General features: G+C 41.4%; 1 protein-coding gene across 2 annotated transcripts in view; it reads left to right on the forward strand.

Annotated features, from left to right (window-relative positions):
* Nucleotides 1-15,559, forward strand: part of BMPER (BMP binding endothelial regulator) — a 251,360-nt gene extending 235,801 nt beyond the window's left edge. For both annotated transcript variants that reach the window (XM_047695739.1, XM_047695740.1), the window contains exons 14-15: nucleotides 1,569-1,699; nucleotides 12,251-15,559. In XM_047695739.1, coding sequence (XP_047551695.1) covers nucleotides 1,569-1,699; nucleotides 12,251-12,432 — 313 coding nt within the window. In that variant the 3' untranslated portion in view covers nucleotides 12,433-15,559. The remainder of the gene's footprint in view (nucleotides 1-1,568; nucleotides 1,700-12,250) is intronic.
* Nucleotides 15,560-16,765: the final 1,206 nt, after the last annotated feature.

The raw sequence follows: 16,765 nt of genomic DNA on the forward strand, positions 1-16,765 counted from the left end.
AGGTTTCAGGACAATTGCTTTTTGTCCCTGTTAGTTTCTGTTTCCAAGGCTGTGTTCTTGAGGGTTGGACTATAATAATCGGGTACACGGTGAGTCTATTGGTTCTTTAATATGGTTTCTGCATTTAATTTTTGTTCCGGGCAGGCAGTGCACCACCTTGACACAGAGCTAGCTGGCCATTCTCGGTGATCAGATGTGTACACACGTCCCATGTGAGATCAGATGTGTATACAGATCCCACAAAAGAAAGTGCTGGCATATTCACATTGGATTATCACATCCTGGGCACTTTTCAAGATCATCTGCGCTGTTTGTAATCTTGAGTATTATAATTATTTGCTTTTGCTTTCAGCCTTGAATTTGGTTCTATAAGGAAGAGGTTTTGCTGAACATGAGTATGGAAAAAAAAATAAGGGTAGTTTAATATTCTTAATCTTGAGGGCCTCTTGCATAAATGTGAAGTCCAAACTGGGAGGGGGTGAACTTGCTGGAAGGTGAAGATGAAGAAGGTTCTGTGATTCTAGGGTATAACAGGAAGAGCCCCAGTCTAAGGGGAATTAGTTTAATTCATTCTTTTGCCACTTTTTAATGGGACTTGGGCCCATCTATTCATTTGTAAAATGGCCTCTTTATTTATAAAATATGGACTGTGTTTTGCCTATGTAGCACTCAGTGACAGACTGAAGCAGAAGCATTTTGAAAATGGTAATAGGACATCCCAATGTAAATTCACTACCGTGTCCTAGAGGTCAAGGTGCTTGAAAATTTGTTGGTTTACATTGAAGCCCATTTCAGGTCCCCTGATGTCCTGGCCCATCATTTCCATATTTAAACTTAAGCTATGAAGCTCTTGGCTCAGTCTTCTTTATCTTTCAGTCTAATTAGGAGTCTGAATGTTTTGCTTTATTTGGAATTTGTCACCCCACATTCTAAAGAATGAGGTTCAGTATTTCTTAAAAGACTAAGATTCTAAGCTACTGTAAAAATAAATCTTAATTGTATGTCTACAGAAAGCCCTGGGATTTTTATACTTTCATCATGTTAGTCACTATTTTGGTTATATTGAAGTAGAAACTATGTTTCCTATATTAGAGCTATTCACAAAATGACAGCACTTTGGTGACTGCAGCCTAGGAGCTGTGTTTCCAACATGGTAACCTCTAGGCATATTGATTATTTGCATCTAAGTGAATTAAAATAAAATCAAATAAAAAATTTGGTTCCTCACACACTAGATACATTCCAAGTACTCAATAACCAGGTACAGGTAGTAGACACTGCTTCGGATAATGGAGATTGTAGAACATTTCCTATCGTTACAGGAAGTTTTCTTGGAGAGTCCTGCTCTAGAAGAAAGGGAACCTACTATCACATTGTTCAGACATACCCCATAAGGCTTCATGTAGAACTTTTATGCCATTTTTAGATTTCCAACCTAAAATATCAACCTTTAATGGCCAGTCAAGGTTTGACATCCACCCACCCACCCCTGTCTACAAGTCACATCTAAGGTATGTGATGAAATTTGATATTTTTACATGTTCATTTCTTTCTGTTGGGTTCCTTAGGTCCTGCGTGACAGACATGTGTGAATGTCCAGTCCATAAAAACTGTTACTGTGAGTCATTCCTGGCGTATACCCGGGCCTGTCAGAGAGAGGGCATCAGTGTCCACTGGGAGCCTCAGCAGAATTGTGCAGGTGAGAAATTCCTGGCATATCCATCCATCGGAAGTTCACTACAGCTCCCAAAATAGTAATGGAAGAGACTTGCTGATGTGGGCCACATTCCCCCTTGGCCAAAGGGAAATTCCATCAATAGTCCAACTAGATTGCAACTTGATAAAACACAAGGGCTTCCCACTAGGCAGGATAGAATGCACTTAAGAGAAATGCTTTGTGACAAGCACATTTGAACAATTTAAGGATTTCCACTGTTGCAAAATCCTCCCAACCTCAAGCTACCCCAGCTGGATGTACTTAGCACATGGACAATCACAGCTGTGGCTTAGGTTATGTGTGGAACAAAGACGATTCATGATGATTACAGTCATTTAAGGTCTTCAGGATAAGTGTGATTTTTTGTTAAACCCTAGCAGAATGTTCTTTTGCCTCTGAGAGATAGATTTCTGTATTCCTTGTTATAGCTCTTTGATCTCAGGCAGGTTAATTGGCTTATTTGAGATCTGTAAAATGGACTTCTTTGTTCATTCAAGAAATATTTCTTACCCAGTGGCTGAGTGCTGGGCATTGTGCTGAGCACAGCTGGTAATCTGGTGACTCAAAGAGAAGAAGCCCTTGTCATTGAGGTGCCCACAGGCCAAAAAGAGAACCAGACAAAAATAATGACTCTACCACAAATACTTGCTAAGTATGTTAACTGTGATGAAGGAAGCAAATAAGGAAGAGCAAAAGAAAGCAAATGGAGAGGGAGTGGGTGACTCCTTAGGTGGGGACAAGGGTAAGCTTCTCTGTGGCTGTGACATTTCAGCTCAGTCTGGAAGGATCGAAGGGAGTCAGGGCAAGCATTTTATGCAGAAAAAAACATATTTTATGGCCACAAAGTAGGAACAAGATAGCATGCTCTAGTACTAGAAGGGAGCTGGTGTGGCTCAAGCATGGTTTGCGAGGGGAAGTGGGTGGAGAAGAAGCAGCAGCTGCATCAGGCAGGGCTTTTCAGGTCTTGGGAAGGTGGGTAGCCTTTACTCTAAGAGGAGTGGGAGCCACTGCTGGGCTTTAAGCAAGCCTCTTTTTGCTTTCCAAAGTTCACCCTGTGTCCGGGCTACAGTGTGGGGAATAGGTGGGCTGGGCAAGATTGAAAGCAGGTGACCAGGAAGGAGACTGTTGCCGTAGTGGTGGTGAACGGTGGTGATTTGGATTAAGATAGAGGGAGCGTATGGGGAGAGAAGAAGAGAGATTCCCATTATAGTTTGGAATTTTACGATAAAATCTATTACACAGAGTGATAAGCATCTGTGATATATATATGAAACATCTGGAAGAGTATCCAACTCATAGAAGCAGCTGATGCTATTCAGATTTAAAGATGAGATGACTGAATATTGGTCACTTACCTCAAGAGTTGGCAGACATTTTTCTGAAAAGGTCCAGATTTTGCCTGGAATGAAGAGACTGGAGTTTGCCCTCATTCTAGGCTAATCCTAATAACCTTAGCTCTCATATTAGGAAGGATGGCAGTCGGTGGCACTACTAACTCTAGAATGCCTATATTGGTGGAATACACAAGTGGTCATCTGGTTGGAGAATGGTCTAGAAGAATTGTGTTAAAGCTGTGTTTTCAGTGCATAGCCATCTTGTTTACTTTAACCAGTGGGTCTCAATCTGGCTGGACACTGGAGTCACTAGGGAGTTTAAAAAATAAACCAGAAACCTATGCCTGGGCCCCATGCCCAAATATCCTGCTTTTAACTGGCCTTCTGTAGCTTTTAAAACTTCTCAGGTGAGGGGCATCTGGGTGGGGCAGCCAGTTAAGTGTCTGACTCTTGGTTTTGGCTCAGGTGGTGAGGTGACATCAGGGTCCTGGGATCGAGCCCCACATCAGGCTCTGTGCTTAGTGTGGAGTCTGCTTGAGATTCTCTTCTCTTTCTACTCTCCCTCCCCAATGTGCTCTCTTGTTCAAATTAACAAATAAAATCTTAAAAGAAAACAAAAGTTTCTCAGGTCATTCTGACCTGCAGCCAAAGTTGAAACCACTGAGTTAATTTTTATGCCTATTTGGGTGGCTTTGAGGGGAGAGGATGACAGGTATTTTGGGGTTACTAAAACTTCTCTAAGCTGCCGCTTGACAAAATCACTAGTCTGTGTCCTTGAAAAGCACCAAACCCTTTTACTTCTTTCTGATTTTTCTTTTGGAATTTGCTCTCCTCTGCAAACCCAAGTCCAGTCTTTGTATCTGAGTTCACTTTCCCCAGCAAGAGTACCTCTCTGTTGATGCCACCCTTCTCAAAGGAGTATTGATTGATAAAAATAACTCACAGTAATACCAGCAAGCCAGGCCAGAGGACCCAGAGGGGATCCTGCAGGACCAACCAAGATGGCCCTTGGCTTCACACAGGATGGAAAGCAAACATGAGCCAACAGGAAGTGAGAGCGGAGTTTATTGAAGATATATATATGGAAGATAGAGACAGAGCATCTGGGAGGCTTAGAAAGGAAATGGAGGATGAGTCTAATCTTTGTGTGGAGTCTGGAGTCTTTACTGACGGTTGTGATCTGGTGCACATGTCTTCTCAGGCATGTAGGAACTAGTCAGAACAAGGACAGGGTCCAGGTGTCCATCATGAGTCACTCATTCCCTGGAATCAGGGTGTCTTGGCATCTTCAAGATGTCTAGCGCTCGTGGTCTGGCATACGCGCATGATGACCTCACCCTGTCATTTCTTAGATATCACCATTTGTGCCGGAAGACTCCAAAGAAGTAGTTAACTCCTCATCCCTTACAAGGACTTACATTAAGACATGTGCATGGTGGGAGGTGCAGGTCCTAGCAAGAATAGAAGCAGAAAAGGGAGCAAAATGTAGATTTTTATGAAGTCTTTCAGTTTCCCTAGCTCAGTAGTAAGGTGTGGCGGAGGCTCCTAAAAAGTAAGACCAAATGGCTTAGCTCTCACCTAATGTATCAATGTGGGGTTGCGTAGTGAACGTGATGTTTTGAGAGACCCGTCCTTTCAGTGCATCTTGAATAGTCCGGGTTCCCTTTCTCTCCTTTGAGTCCTCCTTGCCTCACATCTATCAGAAAATGAGTGAGATATATGGAGGCCAGCCCCATCCCTCCACCCTCTGTGATTTAGAGCTCTGCAGAACCTTATAAACTTTATTAGCTGTGGGGATGCCATGGTAAGGCTTATATTAGATACACAATCTAGGAATACTCTCTTCCTGGCCCGGAGCTCTGTGTAGCCCCATCTGAGGGCACACTCTGCATCTGAGGACGGCATGTTTCTCCCGGCATCCTGATTTCGGGGACCAAATGTCAGGAGCTAAAATCACTTTTCTAACGGACAAGGAATATGGCTCTTGAAAGGTTCCATTTACCACTTAAAATTAATGGACCCATCTGAGTGAGGCCTGATTGCACAGTTGCAGGGGAACCCTTACACACGCACGTGTACACACACACACACACACACACACACACAATAAGATTCCACAGATTGGCAGCTAGTACATGAAAATAAATTTACAGAGACATGCAGCACCTTTCAGTAGATCCAGTTCCAATTAATCTGAAATACTGAAGACCCTAAGAATACTCCTTCCTTGTTTTCAGCTCCCAGATCTTTTTCTTTCTTTCTTTCTTTCTTTTTTTTTTAACATTTTATTTATTTATTTGACAGAGAGAGACACAGTGGGAAAGGAACACAAGCAGGGGGAAAGAGAGAAGCAGGCTTCCCACTGAGCAGGGAGCCCAATGCAGGGCTTGATCCCAGGACTCTGGGATCAAGACCTGAGACGAAGGCAGACACTTAATGACTGAGCCACCAGGCATCCCCTCCCAGATCTTTTGACTTATGCCAGCACTTATGGCCACTTAATACAGAGAAGAGAAATCTGCCAGAATAAAAAGATTGGAAGTTGAACAGATAAGAAGCCAGCCAGGCTAGAAACTCTGAATGAGCAAGTGACATTTGCAAGGCTAGAGTGGGTTTTAGCTCTATCATGACTATCAGCAGGAAGTGTACATGTGGCTGAAAGGACAGATGGCACTGAGGTTTAGCATGTGAATTACAGAGTACAATACACTGTGCAAAGGGCCATCATGAAGGTCTATCATAAAAGCTTAATAATGACCCTTTCTATTAATGTTCGCCATTTTATAAGCATTTCCTTTGCCCTGAGGACTACACTAGTACTTTTATGATATTTTATCTGGTTAAATCTGCATCATAATCTATGTGGTAACATTCTATTACCCACATTTTAATGATAAGGACATTGAGGTTTAGAATATTTAAGTGATTGGCTGCAAGTCACAGAGCTAGAAAATGCGTAAGTTGGGAATGAAACTCAGGTCAATTTGCTTTACAGCTTCTGTTGTTCATCATTATGAAAACAGACCAGCAAGAGCATTGCTGGAAAAACACATTTGAATATGAATATATATTTATTTGCATATTTCCATAAACATCAATGAATTTGTTCAAACATTTGTTATGTAGAGCTTTCCAATTTCTCTTGATTTGTGTCTTATCACTGATGGTGGTCACTTGGTAATCTCTGAGTTTAACTTTGCTGTGATCTCGGTTGTGCATCTCACTTGGCTATCCTTAGCGGGTTTTCCGCCACCTCCCTGTAGCTGATGCTAGTTGTCACTGCACTTCCAGTAATACATCTTATAAGTGGGAAAGGTGCTAGGATATTCAAAGTGGTGTGTATCTTTCTGTAGCACATCATATAGCCTGCTGGGTTCTATGAGCATTTTCCCGTTCTGTTTTGTTTTTTTTCCCTACAAATTCCGGGTGATTCTAGCCCCTTCTCTGTAGCAACTGCTTTCCTTATACACAGTGAGCTTTTCCTTGGCCAACTGGATGCCTTCTGTAACAGTTTAGGGGATAAAGTCAGTATGGTCATCGTTAACACCCAGTAGAGGGACATGAGGACAGCTGAGTTCCAGAGGGCGCAGAGCCATGCTTATTGAATTTACAGATAAAGCCAACACCTAGTACTTTTACGGGCTACCACATAAAGTAACACACGCTGCTGCTTGTATGTGTTACACAGTGGCTGCTTGTGTACCCTCTTGAGAACAAATACATGCCAATCCTAGTCACTTTGGTAGTTTGCTGGCTTTAAAAAAATTAATTTAACCAGATGAATCCTTTTTTAATGCATATGTGCACATTTAGGTTTTAAAAAATTATCTTTTGCCTATTATATATTAGAAATAATTTTGAATTCATAGAAGGCTCAAACAGGGTCTGAGTCAGTATTCGCTTTCTAGGATCATATAAAAGTTGATGATCAGTTTGAAGGCAAATGTAATCATATCATCCCCCAGCTAAAACCCTCCCAGGATTCCCCTTTGCCAAGACTTACAGCCCCTGCCTGCTTGTCTTCCTTTGTCTCCCCGTCTCTCCCTCCTCAAATTCTGTGCTCCCACCTACCAAATTGGGATCCTCGTTCCCTGATTGAGCCAGGCAATTTGTTGTTGCCCACATCCTGCCCTTGCCCTCTCTCTACCTGGGCAACTCTTCCCACCACAGCCTGTCTGACAGTTGCTACTCACCTTTTAAGACCTAAGTGGGCTCTCTTCTCTGAGGTCTTCTTAGATGCTGACCTACCCTCAACATCGGGGTGATGTCTCCCTCTTACTCCTCTATAGTATTTTGCTCCAGTGATCTAATATGGTACCTCTTGCATTTTATTAAGAATCTGTTTACATGCCACCTTCACCTGTTTGGTTGTATGCCCAGACTCCTGTAACTGGAGATCAAAGATGATATCTTACTCACATTTGATTTCCTGGCCCAAGAGAATGCCTACCACATGGCAGATAGGCAGGAGAGATTTATTAATTTGAACTGAAATGGAAATGGTATTTATTCAATGAGAAAAGATCCCCCCGCTTTTTTTCAAGTAGTTCTCCATTTTCTACGTTCTACTTTCTAGCCATAGATTGTGAAGGAAATAATCAGTGTTCAGGTAGTCAAAGGTGAAATGTCATAGCAGAACATCGGTAAGTTAAGTGATAGAGCTAGAAGGAATAATTGAGAGGTCAGAGAGAGGAGGAGACATGAGAGAGATCATGTCTATGAGATCATGTGGGAAAAGGAGAGAATATGGGTGGAAAGAGGAAATTCTATCAACTTTTCATCTTATAAGTGATCTTTGCAAGATTTAAAGGGAAGCAAAGTATCTGGCGGGTAAAGCGAGTTCAAAGAGGCTTTCTGGAAGCAGCTGAGTGGAAAATGAACTCAAGTCCAGCCAAATGTAATCCACACTGGGAAATGAGATGATGGATTGAGCATCATTAAGATTAAATCATCATCCAACAGGCACTAACATTTATTAAACTGTTCCTCTGTGCCTGGCCTTGTGCCAGAACCTTGGATCATGGTAGACAAGGACTCTGTCCATAGGACCAAGGCCTCAACAGTTCACTTTCTTCGACCGTGGGTCCTTGACATTGGTAACTATGACAGGCCATACCCAGAACTTTTATAATCTACAGCCGCTCGGGCCCCACCGTAGACTCAGAGCAAAAATCTTCAGGGAATGGGGTTAAGGAATAATACCTTTAGAAAGAACCTCAAGGGACTGTGATAAGCATCTCTGATTAAGAACTACAGCTGCACTGGAACTGCGGATTAAAACAAACAAATAACTGTAACATGAAAAGTGCTGTGGGGTGCAGAGAGAGAAAGGATATTTTGGGGGCGATCCAGGAAGCTACTTGGAAGAAGTGCCATTTGAATTAAGACTTGGAAAATGATGAGATTGGGAAGAGAATCAGAGCTAGAAATTAGAGATGGCACTGCAGTAGAGGATAGAAAGAGAGAGAGAGTGAGAAGACAAGACAATGTAAGGGAAAGAAGAAAGTAGACAAGTGCAGGACAGAAGGTGTCCTTAAGGTGTTAGAAACTGGGGAGTTCAGTGTCATAAGATAAAGTAGAGAGTAAGGCCAAATATTTTGTGGAAAGGTTATGGGAGAATGGGGCTTACCAGTGTATCAGTAGACAGAGTCGTTATGAAAAATTTTGGTGGGAACTGCTTCAGTAAAGTGGTAGCTAAGACAGGTCATTAATGTTGATTAATTGCAGAGGAATTGGGTAGAATGACTGTAAACTCTTTAATGAGATTTAGAGGTAAAAGGAAGAAGGCATTAAGTCTGATACGTTATAGAATCTTTTTTTATCAAAGGTTAGCATTGCTCTGAAGATGTTTGTAATATTTAGAAGTGGAGCCAACAGAGAAGAGGATAAATATGCAATGAAAAGGACAAACAACTAATAGAGCAAGTTCCTGGAGGAGAGGGGTCAGAACCCAGGAGTGGCAAGTCAAGGATGGGTGTAGATGCGGTGGAGCGGCGATAGGGAAATGACGTAAGGGTGCTTGTGTCGATGACCTGAACCCCTCAGTAAGGAAGGATGGGGGCTCTGAGTCTGCGGAGGAGCTCCAATAGGGTTTTAGGTGGCAGATGGTGGGAAACAACAGGAGCGCTCATTGCGCTCTTCCTTCCACTTTAGAAATAGTTGCTTTCTCATTTGCTAAAAAGGCATGAATCTCTTGCAGTGACTGAAGCATGGATGTGAGGGTTGTGTATCGGATAAGTTCTCAGTTCTGACTGCATATGAAAATTACCTGAGCTAGGTTTTTTGCGGGGAGGGATGTCTGGCATCAGGAAGCTCCCTGATCATTCTAATTTTCAGTGGAAAACCTAACAACACAGGGAAATAGTCATTGTGAATATGCTATTCAGCTAGGATGTTTCCAAATTGTTAGACATAAATAATATATAGGACATTCTGTTAGCCACTGAAAGGGGAAAAAATTTTTGAAGGGGTCTGTCAAAAGCCACAAAAGACTGTCAGAAAAGCAAACAAAATTTAAAGGAAGAGTTATGTTGCTCTACCCACTCACTCATCCATATAGCACTCAGTAGTCCTCTGACTACCTGCTGCATGTTAAATAGCACACTGTTGCTGAAAATAAAGAAACAAGATATCTTTCCCTCTAGTGGCCTATATTTAATGGAAGAGAGAGAGAAGACAAGGAAACCTGTGAGTACAGCTGCATGTTGTAAAGGCAGGAATGGAGGTGGGCAGCAGGTGCTCTGAGCAGAGAGTGAAGGAGGAGCTCATCCAGATAAGAGAGGTGGGAAAACAAATTAGGAAGTGTCTAGAACAGCGGAAGATGGGCTGGATGGTACTTAACACTCACCAAGCTAGATAATGGCACCAGATCAAGGCAGAGGGTGGGTCTCAGGCTTGGCTTGCCTAGAGGAGGTTCCTAGTAGCCTAAGGAATAAAATTAAATCGTGAAAAGCTGAAACAATAAAGTTACATGGTAGTGGTAATGTTAGGGAATATAGCATTAACGAGTAGCAGAAATTTTTTACTTATCTACTGTATCACTTGGGATCCAGCCAGAAAACAAAGGGCACACTCACATTTACTAATTGAGTAAGTTTAATAGATGGGCTTCTTGAAAAGGGATAAATAGGGTGTAGGAGAATAACAAAGAAAAGCCCAGTGCCCTGGAAATGAACTGTTTTTACTCACAATATTTCGACACTGAATGTGTGTGGGTTTTTCTCATACCAACCAATTCTCCAAAGTTCCAGAGACCAACTGGGCACCCTACAATTTAATTGAATTCTGACACTAACTACACAGAGCTGGTATCAGACTCCATCGGCTTAAGGGCTCAGTGTCACAAGACTGCCCTCACTTTGGATGCCAGTTCCAAGTGTTAGGTCCCTCGGTTACCCTCACTTCTGTCTGCTTTGGCTGCAAAGTAGAGGGAGAGAGGTGTTCTTAAAACCCCCTTCCTTTTCAGACTTAACAGCTAAAACGTCTCACAAAACTCCGGAAAACACTTTATTTACTAACTGGTTTGTTATAAAGGATACAAATGAACAGACGAAGAGGTACATACAGCAAGGCACAAAAGGGTCCTGACGAAGGAGTTATGGTCCCAGTGGAGGAAGGACACCACCCTCCCAGTATCTTGATATGTTCCTGAGCTCTGGAGGTTTCTGAACCTTGTTATTAGTCATTTAAGAGTTTTTATGGAGGTTTCCTTATGCAGGCATGGTCAGTGAAATCATTGGCCACTGATGATAAACTCAGTAGCCACCCCGTCTCCCCTTCCTGGGATTTGGGTCGTGAGGCTGAAAGTTGCAACCTTCTAATCAGACCTTGGTTTTTCTGGTAACCAGCCCCCATCCTGAAGCTGTGTAGGGTCCCCTAGCCGCCCGCCATGTCATTAGCATACAGAATACACTTATTACTCTGGAGATTCCATGGACTTTAGGAGCTGTGTGCCAGGAAGTAGGGACAAAGACTATTTATTTTTTTATTCTGTCATACCCTGATGACAGAGAGGTTGTGATCATTCCCGGGCCTAAAGAGGCAAGGGAGGAGTTGGCCATCAGAATTTGGGACAGAGAGAGCTCTTACTAGCTTATTTTAAGTTAGACATGGTCAAACATGAATGTTCTATGGTAACTCTAAATCTCTAATTTGAAAGATTGAGCTTAAGGTGCACTTGCTTGAAAACCAGTTCAAGTTTTCAGTTTTAGAATTATGTGATTCTTTACGAGGTATTATTTTGCAAACTACATAAGCTATAGTGGAGGGGTTTCAACAGATCGTCTTGCCTTGCTATTCATTTTGTTTGGAGCAATGTCAGAGGAAGGTTAGATTGTTGCTGGTGTTCTTGAAAAGCCCCTCTTCTACATTCCTCTTCGTGAGAATGGGGGGCGGGGGCTTCTTTGACCGTCCCTGAAAATAACCCAGATAGGAAAGTTTGTATGTCATAAAACTTCCAGAATGTTTGCAGCATTTTTTCCTGACAAATCTATTCATGAATTTTCCGGAACTCTCAAAGTATTGTCAGAATCATTTTAGCTCTAAGTAAACAAAGATAGCAAATGGGTGGTGATTTGGCTAGATCATCATTTTTATATTCTCTGGCCAGCCAGCCACGTACTTCCCTCTCCCCAGGTACACATCTCATTTTTCCTTACTTGGTTTTTATCCCACTCTTGTTCTAATTTGCCTCAAATTGATTACTATGATTAAAATATGTCACGTATTGTTGGTAGGGTTTTTTTTTTCCCTGTATGTATAATTCTGTGTATTTGAATATTGATGTGGTTGCATAAAATATTCCTATTCATCACAACTTGATAGCTTTCAGCACTATTTGGAGTTGATTTTTCAGACTGCTCTCAATAACCAAATAACCTCATAGACTTCCTGGGAGCTTTACTAATGTATAGTTTGTCTTCTCTGGGAATAAAAAGCTTTCCATTTTATTTTATTTTGAGGTTCACTAGCCCAGGAGGTGGACCTTTGATATTGTTTTTTTCAGGTGCCAGTGATACCCAGAGTGTTTGAGGAAGGTCGGAGGTTGGTTATTCCTTTGTTAAAATGCAAAAGTGCATCTGTGCTGTGGAAGAGCCGGAGCAGTGGTTGACATGAGGCTGCAGAATGGCATGGGGCTGGGGTTGAACTGACGTGGCTGTTTCTCCACGTCTCACCCGTGTCTGCCTTTTTTTTTTTTCAGCCACCCAATGTAAGCACGGGGCTGTGTATGATACCTGTGGTCCAGGATGTGCCAAGACCTGTGACAACTGGAATGAGATCGGTCCATGCAATAAGCCATGCATTGCAGGCTGCCACTGTCCAGCAAATTTGGTCCTTCACAAGGGAAGGTGCATCAAGCCAGTCCTTTGTCCTCAGCGGTGACCTTTGTTCTGCTCTTAAGACTTTGAAACCTGGTGTCCTTGACACTGAAGTGGAAGAGCCAATGAAGGACTGCAGTATTTGTGTGCTGATTCTTCACATACACACACAGAGAGTATATATGTGTACATATATAGATATATAGATATATTCAGAAACATTTCATCATTTATATAAACTATAGGTGGATTATTATATGTATATTTTTTGCTATAAGACGTGTATTATTTCTAGGATCCTAACCTGTAAGCCATTGGAATCATTGTATAAATAAACCAGGTGTTGGTAATTTAATAAGGCAGCATGCAGACATATTGGATGGCTTTAACATCACATACATTTGTCATTTTTAAGAAGTTTTCTAAGAAACCCAAATTGCCTGCCTGCATTAATTTTAGCTTTGAATCAAGACTTGCAGTTTAGTGGAAAATGTGTTTCTCTGGAGAAGGGCAAAGTTATCCAGGGGCATTTCATGCTTCCAAGGAGAGGAATGTATGCCTGAGAGAGATGGCTGGTGATTGGTGACAGGCCCTAATGGTGCATGGAAAGCAAGGGATAGGTTGTTAGACTTTCTTGGGTCATGGTCCAATATTATTTCCAAAACCGATTGGCTAGTTGCCAAGAAATATATATTTGTCAGTCGAGCATAGCCAAAGACTTGAATGGTTTCTTGCCATCTTTGCATACTCTTTGAGTCACCTAATTATAAATGTGTGTATGATGGATGTCCATTTATATGTCACAGTGAGATTAAAAAATGTTTGGGTGACATGTTAGTTTTATTGAGCATGAGCAGATATTTGGAGAAACTTTTGCACAACATGTGAGAAAGTAACCATTTCTTTGAATCTTAGAGCAATTTAGAATGGGCAAATATAATAAGTTGATATAAGCCATCTACCTTGTGTGACTATTCCATGTGTAAAATGAAAATCACTAATTCCAGAGGATCCTAGTCCAGTGCTATTTGGAGACTGTTAGTATGTCATAATTATTATGCAGAAAGCCTTTACTGACCAGTTGATTTAACATCAGGCCAAACAAAGACTGGTCTCTGTACTTGCTCTAATTTACTGGTAGTTTACTACTGGTCATCATGTGAGCTTCCTGAATTTTGTTTTCAGTTAATAAGTGAAAATGTCAACAAAACAAAATTTACTGATGTCTAAAAATACTATGTTCTACAGTGTAGTAAATAAAGGGCTTAATATTTAAAACAATGTATTTTCTCTTCCAAGATGTGCTGTGTTATACTTCATAAGTAAACCATATCAACTTGGGGCTCATCAATTTTATAACGGCTTTATTTAGACATATTTTATGTAACCTACAATACTTAATTTTTATAGAGTACTATTAATAGAGAAGAGAAAATCCCCAAATTTTTGACAATCAGTATGTTGCCATTGCCTGTCATGCATTCATGACAGCTCAAGTATTAATTTGGATTCTTTGCTGGGACATCTCCAGCTGTTTGAGTAAACTGAATAAAGCACAGAGTATAATACTGACTGGCTGGGACACCAGAAAATGTCATTGTTGTTGTTTTCCATGGGTCCTAAATATCTTAATATCTGGAACCCAAGGTAGCCTGGTCATTGCTTTAGTGCTACATTTGGAAAGAGAGCTTTTTAGGGGACTTAGGTTCCAAATGTAGTTGTGACCTTCTCCACACTGTTTAAGCATTTGGAGCCACACTTTTGCTCATCTGTAACACAAAGAGGCTGGGTAGCATATGAGCAAGGTTAAGAATCAAGAAAACTAGACACCCTGCCTCTCATGGGATTACTTGCACAGAGATCTGAGACAATTGGAGTTTACAAAACTCTTATATTTATAATCTCATGTATTTCCCCCTGTACTGAAAGGAAGGATAGGGCAGATCAGTGGACCTCTTCTGATTGGTTCCTTTTTAGATCATCTTTAATTCTTTTAGATTATCTTTAAATTCCTTTCCATTTCACACTGAGTTTTTGCTTTATGAAAGAGGGACCACAGAAGGGAAAATTGTGGATGGTTATTTACTGCTCATGATTCATCCAAGGAGTGAGTGATGATTAATAGCCCCTATCCCAGCATTTTCAATCACGTCTGACCATGGTGAATGAGATGAAGACTCTTCCTCATGGACCAACTCTGGCAATTTGGGTGGCTTGATTACAAGTTTGTGTGATGTGTTTTTATTCATGGCTAGTTTAAATATTGTAAACTTTTTTCGTTCCTAATTCTAGAAGAAAGAGAAGGCAGAAAGGGCAGAGGGTTATTCATGCCTACTAATCCAAGTAGGCAGCTCTGTGATGGGGAAGTATGGTGAAATGAGTCGAATGGTCTGTTTGCCATGTTCTGGTTTTGGCCATGGCTATAGATGAGCAATGATTTTATCGAATGATTGACCAGAATGGAGATTAACCAAATGCTTCAATGGTAGTGGCCTCATCTTATTTACGTATTTTCAATGGGATCTCAAGGCCAAACTCCTGCAGGGTTAGAGAACTGGAAATGAATATTAATATATATGTATCCCAGTAATTCATGTTGGTGACACAGTATATATAAAATTAAAAGATGGGCTAATATCACACTATTTACATGTATAAAATCCTTATTTTAACTATGCTATTAGCTATGAATATTGAATTTGATGAGGGACAAATGCCCTTGAGGAAGAACAAGCACAATTATGATTCCAATTGCATGTAGCTTGTGCTCAGTAAGAGGAAGTCCTTTCCTGTCTCCCTGTGAAAATAGGAATTTTAGAGATTTTGAACTAAAAGTTTTGAACTTGGAAGAAATATGAATATTGGATGTTGACAACAGCAATTATTGGTGAAAAAGTTGAGAATCATCAACTCTTCAGGTGGAAGGTCTCCCCCTAACTTGTTGAGTATTGCCTGAGTATCTGACCACCAGCTTGTAAAGGCCATCTCCTGATGAGATGTGAAGAGCCCAGTGGTTGACTCCTCCCCAGCTTTTGTTGACCATTGATAACCTATTTTGACTGGAAAACTTTTTCTTATTATAAAATGTTTCAGACATATAAAAAGACATAGAGAATAATGTAAACACCCATGAATACATTACCGTAATTAAGAAAAATAACCTGGTAGGTAGTCAATAAATTTTTCTTACATAAATAAAATCAAGCCAAGCCTCATGGTTGCAACAGCTCTGTGTGGCGCTCTTCCTTGTTGAGTTTCTGTTCCTTTGCTGCTCTTTGTCGCTCACATTGATATGGATCTGACAAATACTAAAGATGTGAGCTGGAAAGCTCCTGGTGTGGAAGAAGGAAAATGCCTTAGGGGACAGGTGCCAAGATATTTTAATTAGCTATCTCCTCCAAACATAACCCTCCAGAGCAAGCAAAAATGGCTTCCAATTCTAAATCCTGAAGTAAAAATCTTTTCAGAAACCAGGATTTTAATTCTGAAAATGGAGAGTGTTCAAGTGGCTAAGAATGAACAAAGAAGGAAGCGAAACCAATTCTGCTGATTATGTTGACCTTGAATTAAGAACCCAGACGTTTAGCCTTTAAGGGGGCCCTTCGGGCTTTAAAGCCATGTTGCTATATCAGGCTTCATTAAACTGATTGAACAGCACACTTCTGCACGAGATCCCTTTTTACCGCAGTTCCCTTTCAGATTAATTTTGAGCCAGCCAGCTTTGAAAAGATGAATGGGGGAGAAGCATGGGAAATCCACACAGACATGAGCCTTAAAGGCGAATTCAGAGTGAGCCTAGTCAAGCAAAGCAGGAAGTGTGTTCCAGGTAGAGGGAGAACAAGGCACCAAGGCTGCACCGGAAATGATGTGGTGTGAAGCTGTGAATGGAAGGCCTCTTACGAGTGCCAAGAAGCCTGAGTTTTACTCTTCGGCGCAATACTTCCCAAAGTACTTTATGTCATAGTGCATTCAGAAAACAACATTTGTCTGGGATGGGGTAAAAATACAGGGCTGTTTGCCGCTAGCACTTCTGTGATTAGAGCTTTGTCTCAGTGAGTGGAGGGAGGTGGGCTTTTCAGGGAAAAGGGCAGGTGGGAGGTGCGTGAGGTAATCCAGGTGAGAGGTGATTAGCCCCCAAAACCAGGATAAAAAGAGGAGAACTTTGTAAGAGCTTGAAGGGCGGATAGACAAGTTTGTGGCTTGCGTGATGGGTGGTGACAATGAGTGTCAGGCTGTCACATAAGGAACATGGGGGAGGAGGCAGATTTACAGAAATTCCTCTTGCAAATCCAGATGTTTTCTTTAGGTGGTGTTTGGTTCAGTTCCCTAGACATTCTGAGCATTCAGATGAAGATATGGGCCTTGAAGACTGTGGCAATCACAGTCTAGGTCTTGTG

The sequence above is a fragment of the Lutra lutra genome, chromosome 11 (assembly GCF_902655055.1).
Source record: "Lutra lutra chromosome 11, mLutLut1.2, whole genome shotgun sequence".
Lineage (NCBI taxonomy): Eukaryota > Metazoa > Chordata > Mammalia > Carnivora > Mustelidae > Lutra > Lutra lutra.